The sequence below is a fragment of the Choloepus didactylus genome, chromosome 2 (genome assembly GCF_015220235.1).
Source record: "Choloepus didactylus isolate mChoDid1 chromosome 2, mChoDid1.pri, whole genome shotgun sequence".
Classification (NCBI taxonomy): Eukaryota; Metazoa; Chordata; class Mammalia; order Pilosa; family Megalonychidae; genus Choloepus; species Choloepus didactylus.
This window is the reverse complement of record NC_051308.1, coordinates 231,248,217-231,262,071: the sequence shown is the minus strand read 5'-3', so window position 1 is coordinate 231,262,071 and position 13,855 is coordinate 231,248,217. Positions and strand designations below refer to the sequence as shown.

Sequence of the window (13,855 nt, the reverse complement as noted above, 5' to 3'; positions counted from 1 at the left end):
CTCTCCCAAAGTGACCCACTTTTTGCTTTCTCTCCATGTAGCACCTTAACTTCTCTTTATACCCACTTTGAGTGATACCTTACTTTGCTTTCACCCTTTCACCTACTCCTTGATATTCTAACATTACCCCCTCTTTAGACCCCAGACCACAAACCACAGCTTCCTTGAAGTCTTATCATCCTACTTCTACTCCTTCCCACTCATATTAGAAGTAATCTCCCTCTCCTCTGAACTCCCATTCCACTTTCTCCATTTGGGCATTCAACAGATTATATTAAATTAACTATTTGAGTGCCTCTAAACTCTTTCTATACAACAGGGTTTTTGTTTTATTCTTTGATTACTTCACAGTACTTAACAGGCCACCTTGTTCCTACTAGGTGCTAATAAATATTTACTAAAAGAGCCTAGGGAAACAGATTTACAACAAGGGACATCCTAGAATCTAATGATGCTAAAAAGAACACCGCAGACAACCTACACAATGGGAGAAAATATTTGGAAACCATATAGTCAATAAAGGTTTACTATCCAGAATATATAAAGAAACACTACAACTCAACAACAAAAAAGACAAAACAACCCAATTTAAAATGGGCAAAAGACTTGAATAGACATTTCTCCAAAGATATACAAATGGTCAAAAAGCATATGAAAGATGTTCAACATCATTAGCCATTAGGGAAATGCAAATCAAAATCACCACAATGATATACCCATTTCACACCCACTAGAATGGAGGAATTTTTTTAAAAGAGAGGGGGATTCACAAGTGTTGGAGAGAATGTGGGGAAACAGAAACACTCATTCATTGTTCAAGGAAATAGAACATGGAACAGCCACTATTGAAAACAGTTTGGTAGCTCCTTAAAAAACAAAGAAAGTATTATTAAACTACTATTAAAAAATGGAAAATTACAAGTGCTGGAGAGGATGTGGAGAAGCAGGAACACTTATTCATTGCTGGTAGGAATATAAAATGGTACAGTCGTTGTGGAAGATAGTTTGGCAGTTCTTCAGAAAGTTAAGTTTAGAATTACCACATGACTCAGTAATCCCACTTCTAGGTATACACCCAAAAGATCCGAATGCAGGGACTCAAACAGATAGTTGCACACAGATGTTCATTGCAATATTATTCACAACTGCCGAAAGATGGAAGCAATTCAAGTGTCCATCAACAGATGAGTGGATAAACAAAAATGTGGTATATACATACAATGAAATATTATTTAGCTGTAAAAAGGAATGAAGTTCTGATGCATGTGACAACATGGATGAACCATGAAGACATCGTGCTGAGTGAAATAATCCATCCACAAAAGGACAAATATTCTTTGATGTCACTGATATGAAATAAGTAAAGCAAGAAAACTCATGGAAGCAGAAATTAGAATACAGGTTACTGGGTGCCAGGTGGGGAATAGGGAGTTAATGCTTAAATGAGTTAATGCTTAATTGCTTGGGTGACAGAAAAGTTCTAATAATGGATAGTAATGACAGTGGCACAACAGTGTGAATGTAATTAATACCAATGAAATGTGTATTTGAAACTGGATAAAATGGGAAATTTTAGGTTGTATGTATGTTACCATAATAAAGATTTCAACAACAAAAACTGTACAACACAAAGGGTGAGCCCTAATGTAAACTATGGACTATAGTTAATAATGTAATTATAATAATGTTTCATCAATTGTAACAAAGATATCACACAAATGCAAAAGGTTAAAAATGGGGAAATAGGGAGGTGTGTGGGAACTCTATTTTATGCATTTTTCTGTAAAACCATAATTTCTCTAATTAAAAAATTAAATAAATAAATAGAGCACCCCAACTTCTTGACCATATTATTACATGGCTTTATTAGACAAATTTATAATAAAGAGCAGAGGAGCCATTCTAAGTACAGTTCCTCGCACAACCTTTCAGAAGAAAGTCCATTTCCCAAAATGTTCGTAAGTCATAAGTGGGTTTCAATGTCTTCTCTAAATACGGAGTAGGCCTACCAGTCTTACTCAGAACAAAAGTTCTTTATTGTCCTGCCAGTTAAAGACAACAATTTTTAAGACACAAATTATATTTGTTTACTTCTAAAGACTGTTGTATAATATTATTAAGTTCTCTTAAAGTTCACTGTGTGTCTTGCAACAGAAGTGAGGCTCCTTGATTCAAGAGGCTTTGTACATTATTCCAAAGAAACAATGTCCAAGGTAGGAGATTTCACAGCAAAAAGTTAGATTAGACTGATGATCCTTCACTTTTCTTCCATCAAAGAAATGAAATTTGGGGGAAGAATTTAAAATCCCATATTTGGAGATGGAATGAAAAAGAAGATTTGAGAATTCCTTTTGCCATAAAGTCAATAGTTATGGGCAGCCAGGTTGCATGTCCATACAAGGTCTGTAATTATTTTTTAAACATTAAGAGGGCAATATCATTACAGGAGTCTGAAGGACTCACATTCTCTAGAGAAAAATATTTCTTCTCTATTGTCTGGAAAAGTTGAGGCTGGAAAAGACCAAGTCTATGAACTTTGAAACTTCCCTGAATAAACTTAGACCTGGGCAAAGAGCTGCCAACTTTAGCTGGACACCCTGACCCTACACAGTCCAACAAAGTACTGCAGGCTACATGCTAACTGAAGCATTTCCTTCTCATCATCTTAGATTGGGCAACAACATTTTTACTTAATTTATATTCTCTTTGCTGCCAAAATAAAACTTTTCATGTAATAGTTGGTGAGTAGAAATGGGCTTCATAATACATATTTTTAAAGAACAACAACAAATTTTAAGGAACTTTTCAAATAATTTGGGATTATGAGAATCAATTTTAACCTCTAATAGTTTTTTGGATTTTGTCCTTTGGGGGACAACAGACAAGCCCTTGAATTGTATCTTGATTTGGAGAACCTTCTGGAATAATCTTAAAGAGTTACAATTTTTTTTCAAAACAATCTTAGGGCAAATTACTGGAAACCTATCAAATTAAATTCTATTGGAAGAGGACAGCGTAGGGGTAACCAGCTTTTGATAAAAATCTGCATTTTTAACAAACTCTTCAAGAATCCTTAGGCACACTAAAGATCAAGAATCACTAAATCTGAGCATACTAAGAAAGTTATTATCAAAACATGGCATTGCCAAATGTTGGAGAAGATGTGGATCCACAAGATCTCTTACATATTGCTGACGGTAGTAAAAACTGGGGCAGTTACTTTAAAAAATAGTTGGCATAATCTGTTTAAGTTTGCATATTCCATGACCCGACAATTCCAACCCTAATAATATTCCCAAGAGAATCTCTTGTACAAGAAAGACCATAGCACCGCGTGAAATAGCAATAAAACCTGGAAACAATCCAAGATCCATCACCAGGAGAGAGGAGAAAAATAAATTGGTCTGGTCTCACAGTGGAATATCACATAACAGTTAAACAAGAACTACAGCAATGTGCAGCAATATAGAAGAATCTTGGCAATAAAGTATTATATAACAATTAAGTGACAGAACAGAGTCCAAAAAGATTCACCAAGTATCATACTACCTTTTTAAATAAAGCTAAAAACAATCAAATAATTTTTTAAAAAGCTTAAGTAATATAGATGCAAAAAACACATGTATTTATAAAAGAGTGACTAAGGAACTGAGGAACATGAGATTTAGGTTTCAGGACAGCAGCTACCTCAGCAGGGAGAAGAAACCATAAGATAAGAATTCCATTATCAACGCCTGACATTTTGTTTGGGTGGTAAATTCACAAGTATGAGTGTATAAGACAGCACCTATTTCCTGTAATTTGATTTTTTTAAAAGACTCATTTTAATTTGTACTTCTTAGATTACTAAAAATGCTGAACATTTTTTCCCTATTTCTATTGGTCGCTTGTATTTCTTTTTTTATAAGCTGACTTCTTGTGTATTTTGCTCACTTTTCTACTAGGATAGTTATTCGGAGATTTTTGGCTATTTGTTTTTGCACTTTTCCTTTTCTTTAAGCTTACTGATTGACTAGGGAATAAAGGACACATTTTCTTTTTCTTGAAATGATCCTAATTAAGGCAGAGGGACATATTAGAATAACCTCTGAAACTTCTTTCCAGTGACAAGATTCCATGACAAACTATGTTCCTTAATAATAAGAACCACTGCAGCCTGAGGAGAGCTGGTGCCGAGAGCTCTGGACCTGAATGGTCACAGTACACACTAACCTGCAGGTTAGGTGACTGAAGGTCAGAAGTTACCAGAGAGTGGTTGAAGTGATAAAGAGCAGCCGCAAACTCTTCATCTGATGAACCTTGAAGACAAATGGGAAAACCAATTAGTCAAGCAACTACTTGATACATCACACCACCCTGCCAACAGTCAAAACGCCACTAGAAAAAAAAATCCACCAGGTGAGTATCCAGCTACTGACCCTTAAGTCCATCTTTGTCTACTTCTTTGATGATACTGGCCAGGGTGGCCATATGGTGTTCTGAAAGAGATACACTTAGATAGTTTCGGATAAAATTGTTCCGTGAGTTCAACATGGAAGAGGTGATGAAGTTCAAAATGTTGGAAGCCAAACCTAAGAACTAAAAGGAATACAAAAAAGCTTTTATCAAGTTCATAAGCCCAGAGCTTCTACAAACCCTGAATACAAATAGGAAACAAAATATGCCCATATGGTTCATGCAATAATCACAATGAAGAACCAAATTTTAAAACACTTACAGTGGTATTAAATTTAATTAACAGTCTTTCCTCTGTAATTCCACCAGTTACAAAAAATGATATGCCAATTTAATACAAAGGACATCAAAAAATATTGTATTAAGATACGGGGTATTCAAATAGACTGACCCATTTCTTTTATTCCTCTCAGGTCCTGCCTTTGATCTGTTCTAGGATATCACTGACATATTGAATTCTAAAGCCCATATTAATGGTTAATTTACACATACATGAAATTCCCAGCTCCTTACCTTTCTATTAAAATTAAATTGAATAATTAGTGCATAAATGTTTTATGCCCATATCCTTGACTAAACTGTGAGCTCTCTGAAGGCAAGGATTGAATCTGACTTGTTCACTGATATATCTTCAGAACGGGGAATGACACACAACAGGTAATCAATAAATACTTGGTGAACAAACAGCAAGCACATGTGATTTACCAGACCCAATCACTTCCACATTATAGGAAACAAAAGTGGAATGTACAGAAGTTCAGATTCTTGCCCACTGTCACACAGCCAGTAAGTGGTAACAGTAGTATTCAAACCTACTTCAAACTCCAAGACTACGCTACTAATCCCCAATCCAGGAAACAATAATAGGAGTACAAGTTATTTAATCTAATCCCCAATCCAGGAAACAATAATAGCAGTACAAGTTATTTAATCACTAACTCCAAAGACTACACTACTAATCTCCAATCCAGGAAACAATAATAGGAGTGCAAGTTATTTAATCAAACATAATCAATAAACATAAGTCCTAACAAACATAAGATGTCTTTAAACTTCACAGTATAAAAGGTTTCAGTTCCAAAGATCAGCTTTTCATACCCTTTCTCCCCATTTCTGCTTCCCCTAAACCTCAGAAATCCACTCTTACCAACTCAGGATCTTTGCGACTAGCCAAAATGTTGCCCTTCTCACCAGAGGCCTGTTTACTGGGACTCTTAACTCGAGGAGAGCTCTCCAACGGAGGGGGAGGAGGGGGGGGAGGAGGTGCCGCTTTTTCTTTACTAGGGGAGATGGTCTCCTCAAACCACTGCCCCAAAATGGGCTCACTGTCATCATCTGAATAGAGAAAGAGAAAAGTCAGCAAAAACAAAGTTTTTTGGTGCACTGTTTTGCTTAAGGAAAAGAGCTTTAGTCAAAAAGAATACAGGATACCTGGATGGTGGCGGTGGTTACATGGTTGCATAAATTGCCAAAACTCTCATAAACGCATACTTAAAATGAGATCATTTTATTGTACGTAAATTATACCTCAATAAATTTGATTTTTTTTTAAAGGGAGTCCAATGAAAGAAAACAACCTCGCTTTATTTTACTGGCAAAAAGCCAAACATTTTCAAGAGCAAATTTATAGTTGCTTAACAATTGTAAACCCCAAAATTATAAGAATCTTAGCTCTCTCAATACTGTACATTGCTCCCACAAACCTTAGTATGAAGAAGAATCAGATATTTATCTTATACACACTCTCTCTGTGATGGTTAGGTTCGTATGTCAACTTGGCCAGGTGATGGTGTCCAGTTCTCTGGTCAAGCAAGCACTGGCCTAACCATTACTGCAAGGACATTTTGTGGTTGGTTAATAAACCAGCAGGCTGGTTTATTAAATCATCAGTCGACTGATTGTATCAGTGGCTGATTACATCTAGAATCAACTAAGGGAGTGTCTTCCACAATGACAGAATCCAGTCAGTAGAAGACTTTTAAGGGAGGACAGACCTTTCACCACTTCAGCCAGCCAGCCTCTCCTGGGGAGTTCATAGAAGACCTTCATTGGAATTTGGTCTTGTGCATCCTTGCCCTACAGAATTTGGACTCGTGCACCCCCACAGTTGCATGAGACACTTTTATAAAACCTCAAATTCACAGATATTTCCTACTGAATGTGTTTCCCTAGAGAACCCTAATTAATATACTCTCCAAACTAAGGCAGGAGGGAATGTTAATTCTGGTCTGTTGTTAACTATAACCGAGGGTCTCAGTTTCTCTCCCTATGCTTCCCTAAGCTACATTTCTAGAACAGCCAAACCACAGACCACCTTTTGAATTTCACTGGGAAAGCTTAGAGCGAAGTTTACAAAATAGGTCAACAGATAAAGAAATACGAACAATTGATTTTGGAGGTAAAGGAATGAAAAGCAACCTGGGCCTTGCTGATATCACTTCTATCATTCAGTCTTCAACAAGCTCAATTTGTTCTTAAAAGACAAGTCATCTTTGAATGCACATAAAATCAATATTCATGCTAGCCAGGTAACAATGGTATAAAAAGGAAACTACAGGAACCTGCTGGGAAACCTGCTGATGTCTGTAGCTTGTCTCTGTAGGAAAGTAAAGAGCGACCCCTACCTTGGCTGCTGTCCTCCTCCGTGCTACTGAAATCATCCTCGTAGTAAGTGTTTGAATCAGTCGAGGCACTGGCATCGCTGCTCATGGAGCCCTTCCTCTGACGCTGCAGGACACATGCCTATAAAACAGGGAGGTTTTTGTAATAGAGGATTACAAAAAATGAAGTCATCCTACTTATTCTCATTCACCACATGAAGTTTTCTCTGTATCTTCTTCTTTTTTTTCAATCCAATAAATATTTCTTCTAACAGCTCCCTTCAGTACTTTCAAGACTTTATCCTAAAAAGCACCTCGAACAGGAATGTGGAAAAGAATTGAAAAAGGAGCCTTCCCATAGCACCCTCTATGCTTTTACTTCAGCATACCAATCTTCACAAATCACCTAGTAGTGGTAACATGTATCACAATAATCAATAACTGATACAAATGGGTTTGGATACGGTCAACTTGTTAAGACTCCTCTCATCTTCAAAAACATTACCACCAATTTTTGCTTATAAAGGTCGTGACGTATGGTAAGCCTCCTTCATTTTAAGGTTACATAATTCCAAGAAGTTCTTCGTAATCAATGGCTTAATTCCCACCTTTCTGTAGGAAGTTGAGAGTAATGTCAACAGCAGATTTGTCAGTGGGACAGAGTCAATCAGCCGTTGAATCCTCTGTATGGAGGTGCTCTGGGCCATAATGCTCAAGACTGCAGGGGGACCATCTGTCTCCCAACCCTGAAAGCAACAATATCAAAAGAGAATTAAGGAGAAGACTCAGCAAGAAATAACAATCTATTTGTGGGTTCAAGCTAGCCTCCCCAGAAGTGGGCCCAGCACTCAGTGTGCTGATCCCCAAAAGTATAACCTCCTCACCTTGTGCAGAGCTTCCACTTGCAGGTCTTGAAAGAGAGATGTTAACAGCTTGATCGCATGGTTTGCTAGTATTACCGAGAGCACCCCAAATCCCTGGTGACTATACAAAGAAAAAGGAAAATGCAACCTTAAAGTAACCAACAATGAATTACAACCCCTGAAACAGTGGATCTTGCCATTTTTGGTTCCTAGATCCAAATTTATGAATTTATGGTTTTTTCCCCCAGAAAAGAAATTGCACATACACACAAAAGTGGCACATAACACCAAAAATACACAATCTCCCTGAAGCCCATCACAGACTACCGATGGATCCACAGGTTTCAGGTTAAGAACTCCTGGACTAGAAGAAACTCTTCCAAATCCAGGGATTTGGGGAATCTAAACTATCATTTCAAAGCTCTTGGGTCACATGAGACACTGGCATTTAAATGTTGAACATTTAAAGTCATTCTCCTGAGAAGAAAAAAGTTTAAAAATTATCAACTTATCTGAAATATCTGGGAACAAATCTAGGAGAATAAAAACACAGATTTTAACATTAAATTTCTGTCCAAAATATCTATATGACAAAAAGTTATTATATCTAATATACAAAGAGCTCATATAAATCAGTAAGGAAAAAGGACAAATACCAAAAAGAAAACTGTTGCAAAGGACATAAGGGAGTTCACAAAAAAAAAAAAAAGAAACACAAATGACCAATAAATATGTGCAAAGGAACTCAACCAAACTGGTAATCAAAGAAATACAAATAAGAACAATGCAATAGCATTTTCTTCTCTAAGACTAGCAAATATGAAAACTAATATACACAGTGTCAAAGAGGATACAAGGTAGGTGAGAATGCAAGTTAATACAACTTCTCTGAAGAGAAGATTGCCAACTAAATATTTGTACCCCTTGTCCTCACAATTGTACTTTAAGGAATTTACCCCAAAGAGATACACAAATATTTAAGAAAGTTTATCAAAGCACAGCTTTTCAAACCAAGAAACTTGAAACAACCTAATAAGTGTTCATCAACTAGTCACCTATGGTATTGTGGAATACCACCAACCATTTAAAAATTATACACAATCTACATTAGTGACACTGAAAAAATATCCACAATATTTTGTATATAGTGATCCCATCTTTGTAAATATTTTATATATGTGCGCAGAGACGTATCTGGAATAATGTTTACCAATTTGAGTGATAGAATTTGGGATGATTTTTTTTTCCTTTCTTATTTATGCTCATCTGTATGGTTTATAACTTAAATATGTATTCTTTTTAAAATCCAAAGAAACAGAGAACCTAAGATGGCGGCTAGGTGAGACAGGGCCAAAAAACACCTCTGTGAAAAATACTAGATAAAAACCAGAAAGTGACCCAGAACACCAGTTCCAGCGATGCACCAGCTGGACAAGGTCTGCTAAAACCACAGGGACCGTGCACTTGGTGAAACCAGGAGTCTGCATTCTGAACGAGTGAGTAAGCCGGGTGAAAGTCCCGCATCCATGCTGCGGTTGTTGGGGAAACGGAACGGTTGGCGTTTGGAGACAGCTAGTTTTTTGTTTTTTGTTTTTTAAATATTCATTTTATTGAGATATATTCACATACCACACAGTCATACAAAACAAATCGTACATTCAATTGTTCACAGTACCATTACATAGTTGTACATTCATCACCTAAATCAATCCCTGACACCTTCATTACCACACACACAAAAATAACAAGAATAATAATTAAAGTGAAAAGGGCAATTAAAGTAAAAAAGACACTGGGTGCCTTTGTCTGTTTGTTTGTTTCCTTCCCCTATTTTTCTACTCATCCATCCATAAACTAGACAAGGGGAGTGTGGTCCTTATGGCTTTCCCAATCCCATTGTCGCCCCTCATAAGCTACATTTTTATACAATTGTCTTCGAGATTCATGGGTTCTGGGTTGTAGTTTGATAGTTTCAGGTATCTATCACCAGCTACCCCAATTCATTAGAACCTAAAAGGGTTGTCTATATTGTACGTAAGAGTGCCCACCAGAGTGACCTCTCAGCTCCTTTTGGAATCTCTCTGCCACTGAAGCTTATTTCATTTCCATTCACATCCCCCTTTTGGTCAAAAAGATGTTCTCCATCCCACGATGCCAGGTCTACATTCCTCCCCGGGAGTCATATTCCACATGCCAGGGATTCACTCCCCTGGGTGTCTGAACCCACGTAGCGGGGAGGGCAGTGATTTTACCTGCCAAGTCGGCTTAGCTAGAGAGAGAAGGCCACATCTGAGCAACAAAGAAGCATTCGGAGGAGGCTCTTAGGCACAATAATAGGGAGGCCTAGCCTCTCCTTTGCAGCAACAGTCTTCCCAAGGGCAAGTCCTGTGGTAGAGGGTGCAACCCCCAAAAAAAAAACAAACACGGGAGCGGCTGCAGATACGGCAGTGAGAACTGCACAGTGATGAAGCACTGCAGGAGCGGGCGTAGCAAACGCCTCAGTGTCTGGCATGGAGGATAGCCATTGCCCACACCCACTGCTGATTGTCCCAGGGCCAGAGGGACAGAGGGGGAGAGCCAAAAGGAGAAAGAAACCCGCCCCCTTGCAGCCAGCTTCCTGGTGTTGCTGGTTGACACTCCTGCCCGGGGCCGGATCCCACAGCCCAGAGTCACACCAGGAAACCCCGTCTGATGGGGAGTGCATCCCATGGCACCACACACACACCACAATATCAGCCGTGGACAGTGGCCTTGGGTGCACCCACGGCTAGTTGTCTTGGAGCTGGGAAGGCGGAGCTGTGCGAAAAGGGGGGAGTTGAGACACACCCATTCAGCCATTTTTGCATCAGGCTGGGAGCGCCACCTGCAAGGCCCAGCAGCCCGGGGCTTTCCTTTGAGAGAAGGCGTGCACTTGTGACGTAGCACAGCCTTCCATCCGCAGAGGTCCCGGAAGATCACAGCTATCAAGCAAAGCAAATGCCAAGAGGCCAAAACAACAGAAAATCCTTAAAGCATTTGCTAACCCAGATGATATGGAGACCCAATCCCCAAACACCCAAATCAAACGATCAGAAAGAGGCCACAGTACTTGGCGCCAATTAATCAAAGGACTACAGTCAAAGAATGAGAGCATGGCACAGGATATAAAGGACATGAAGAAGAACATGGCACAGGATATAAAGGACCATAAAGATGACCCTAGAAGAGCATAAAGAAGACATTACAAGAGTAAATAAAAAATAGAAGATCTTATGGAAATAAAAGAAACTGTAGGCCAAATTAAAAGACTCTGGATACTCATACTACAATATTAGAGGAAGTTGAACAACGACTCAGTGTCCTAGAGGACCACGGAACCGAAAATGAAAGAAAAGAAAGATGGAGAAAAAAAAATCAAAAAATTGAAATGGATCTCAGGGATATGATAGATAAAATAAAACGTCCAAATTTAAGACTCATTGGTGTCCCAAAAGGGGAAGAGAAGGGTAATGGTCTAGAAAGAGTATTCAAAGAAATTGTGGGGAAACATCCCAAACCTTCTAAGCAATATACATACACAAATCATAAATGCCCAACAAACTCCAAACAGAATAAATCTAAATAAACCCACTCCAAGACATATTCTGAGCAGATTGTTAAATACTGAAGAGAAGGATCAAGTTCTGAAAGCAGCAAGAGAGAAGCAAATCACCATGTACAAAGGAAACAACATAAGACAAAGCAGTGACTATTCAGCATCCACCAGGGAAGCGAGAAGGCAGTGGTATGACGTTTAAAATTCTGAGGGAGAAAAATTGCCAACCAAGAATACTTTATCCAGCAAAGCTCTCCTTCAAATTTGAGGGACGAGCTTAAATTTTTCACAGACAAACAACTGCTGAGAGATTTTGCCAATAAAAGACCCTGCCCTACTTCAAATACTAAAGGAAGCCCCTACCGACAGAGAAACAAAGAAAGGAGAAAGAGATATAGAGAATTTTAACAGACATATATAGAACCTTACATCCCAAATCACCAGGACACACATTTTTCTCTAGTGATTACGGATCTTTCTCCAGAATGGACCATATGCTGGGACATAAAACAAGCCTCAATAAATTAAAAAAAAAAAAAAAAAAAAAACACAATTGAATATATTCAAAGCACATTCTCTGACCACAATGGAATACAAATAGATGTCAATAATTTTTGATTCGTAACTCCACTGTTTACTTCCTACAGGATATAAAATACATAAACTCTAATGACAAATCGGTGGTTTTGGACTCAATGTAAAATATGTAATTTTTGACAAGAACTATATAAAGGCGGGGGAATGGAGGAATATAGGAACATAGTTTATGGGTCCTATTGAAGTTAAGTTGGTATCAAAGAAAACGAAGATTGTTATGGATTTAAGAGGTTAAATTTAAGCCCCACAGTAAACACAAAGAAATTATCAGAGAATATGACCATAGAGATGAAAAGTAGAGTATGGGTTATGAGAAGTGGGGGAAGGGGCAATGGGGAGTTAAGAAATGAGTGTAGGGTTTCTGTCTGGGGTGAAGGGAAACTTCCAGAAATGGATGGTGGGAAGGCGATAGCATTGCAACATTCTAAATGTGATTAATCCCACTAATGGAATGCTAGGGAGGTGGTGGAATGGGAAGATTTAGGCTGTATATATGTTTCCACAATTGAGAAAAAAAAAAAAGACAGTCTAAATAGATGACAACTGAATGCCAAGGATGATCCTGGATGGGATCTGAGGATAGAGGACAAGAGGCTCAAAGGGACACAGCTGGGACATAAGAAAAATGAAAAAAAAAAAGGAAATATAGAATGTAAGCTTTGCTTCAATGTTGAATTTCTTGAACTTCTTAGCTGCACTTAATGGGGTTGCATAAAAGAATGTTCTTGTTCATGGGAATTGTATATGTGAATTATAGTGTTTTGTTCAAGGATGTGTGCAGCGTGCTCTCATATGTTCAGAAGACAGAGCAATAGATGATGGATGATAGATAGGGAGGGAGGGAGGGAAAGAAAGAAATGGTGGTGTGACAGCATGTTAAAGTTGATGGATCGGAAGTATTGGGGGGAGGGGGGGTGACGGTATGCTGTGTATGGGGTTGTATTGTTTTTGCAACTGTTCCTGTAACTTCGAATTTATTTCAAAATACAATTAAAAAAAAAAAAATCCAAAGAACACAAATCTGTTTTAAAAATGTAACTGCTACTTCTCTGTAAGGATATACCTTCCAGAATGACCCCATTTCCATTTCCAGTGCCAGGAGTGAAGATAAACACTCACAAAACCCAAACTATTCTTCCTTCTGGAACACTTTTCCCTCACTAGTTTGCCTAGTTATCTATTGCCTACCATCTTGCAATGCTTATTTCAGATTCCGGATTTCAACTCAGTTAACACTCTTGGGGAAGCCTGCCTTGATTTCCCTGACCAGGTCAAATGACCCTATTATAATAGCTTCTAGTTGCAATTGTACATATACCTGTATGAATATCCACTTCATGCCTCTTGGGAACGTGTCCATTTTTTGTTCATCACAGCATTTTCAAGAACTCCCACAGAGCTTGGCATAAAGAAGATATTCTGTGAATAATTTGTTGAAGGAGGTACAGAATTTGACCCCTTCCTTGAACTCCAGACTCATGTATCCAACTGCCTACTTAATATATCACATTGATGTCTGTCATCTCAAACTCAGCATGTCTAATGTTAAATTCTTTATTTCTTTCCCTTCTTCCCTCTCAATCTATTCCTTAAGCCAGTGTTCCCCATCTCAATAAATTACACAGTCCAACTGCTCAAGCCAAATGTTTTTTAGGTCATCTTTAGCTCCTCTCTGTTCACCACCTATTATCCAAGTCATCAACAAATCCTGTCAGCTTGGACTTTCAAACATATTCCAATCTGACCTCTTCTCCCCACCTTATCAC

At 38.2% G+C, this 13,855-nt stretch overlaps 1 protein-coding gene across 1 annotated transcript in view; it reads right to left on the bottom strand.

The window, feature by feature from the left end:
- UBR4 (ubiquitin protein ligase E3 component n-recognin 4) overlaps positions 1–13,855 on the bottom strand; it is a 146,560-nt gene that overhangs the window by 118,681 nt on the left and 14,024 nt on the right. The window contains 6 exon segments of the mRNA XM_037828357.1: positions 4,213–4,298; positions 4,419–4,578; positions 5,603–5,790; positions 7,080–7,197; positions 7,664–7,801; positions 7,940–8,039. Coding sequence (XP_037684285.1) covers positions 4,213–4,298; positions 4,419–4,578; positions 5,603–5,790; positions 7,080–7,197; positions 7,664–7,801; positions 7,940–8,039 — 790 coding nt within the window.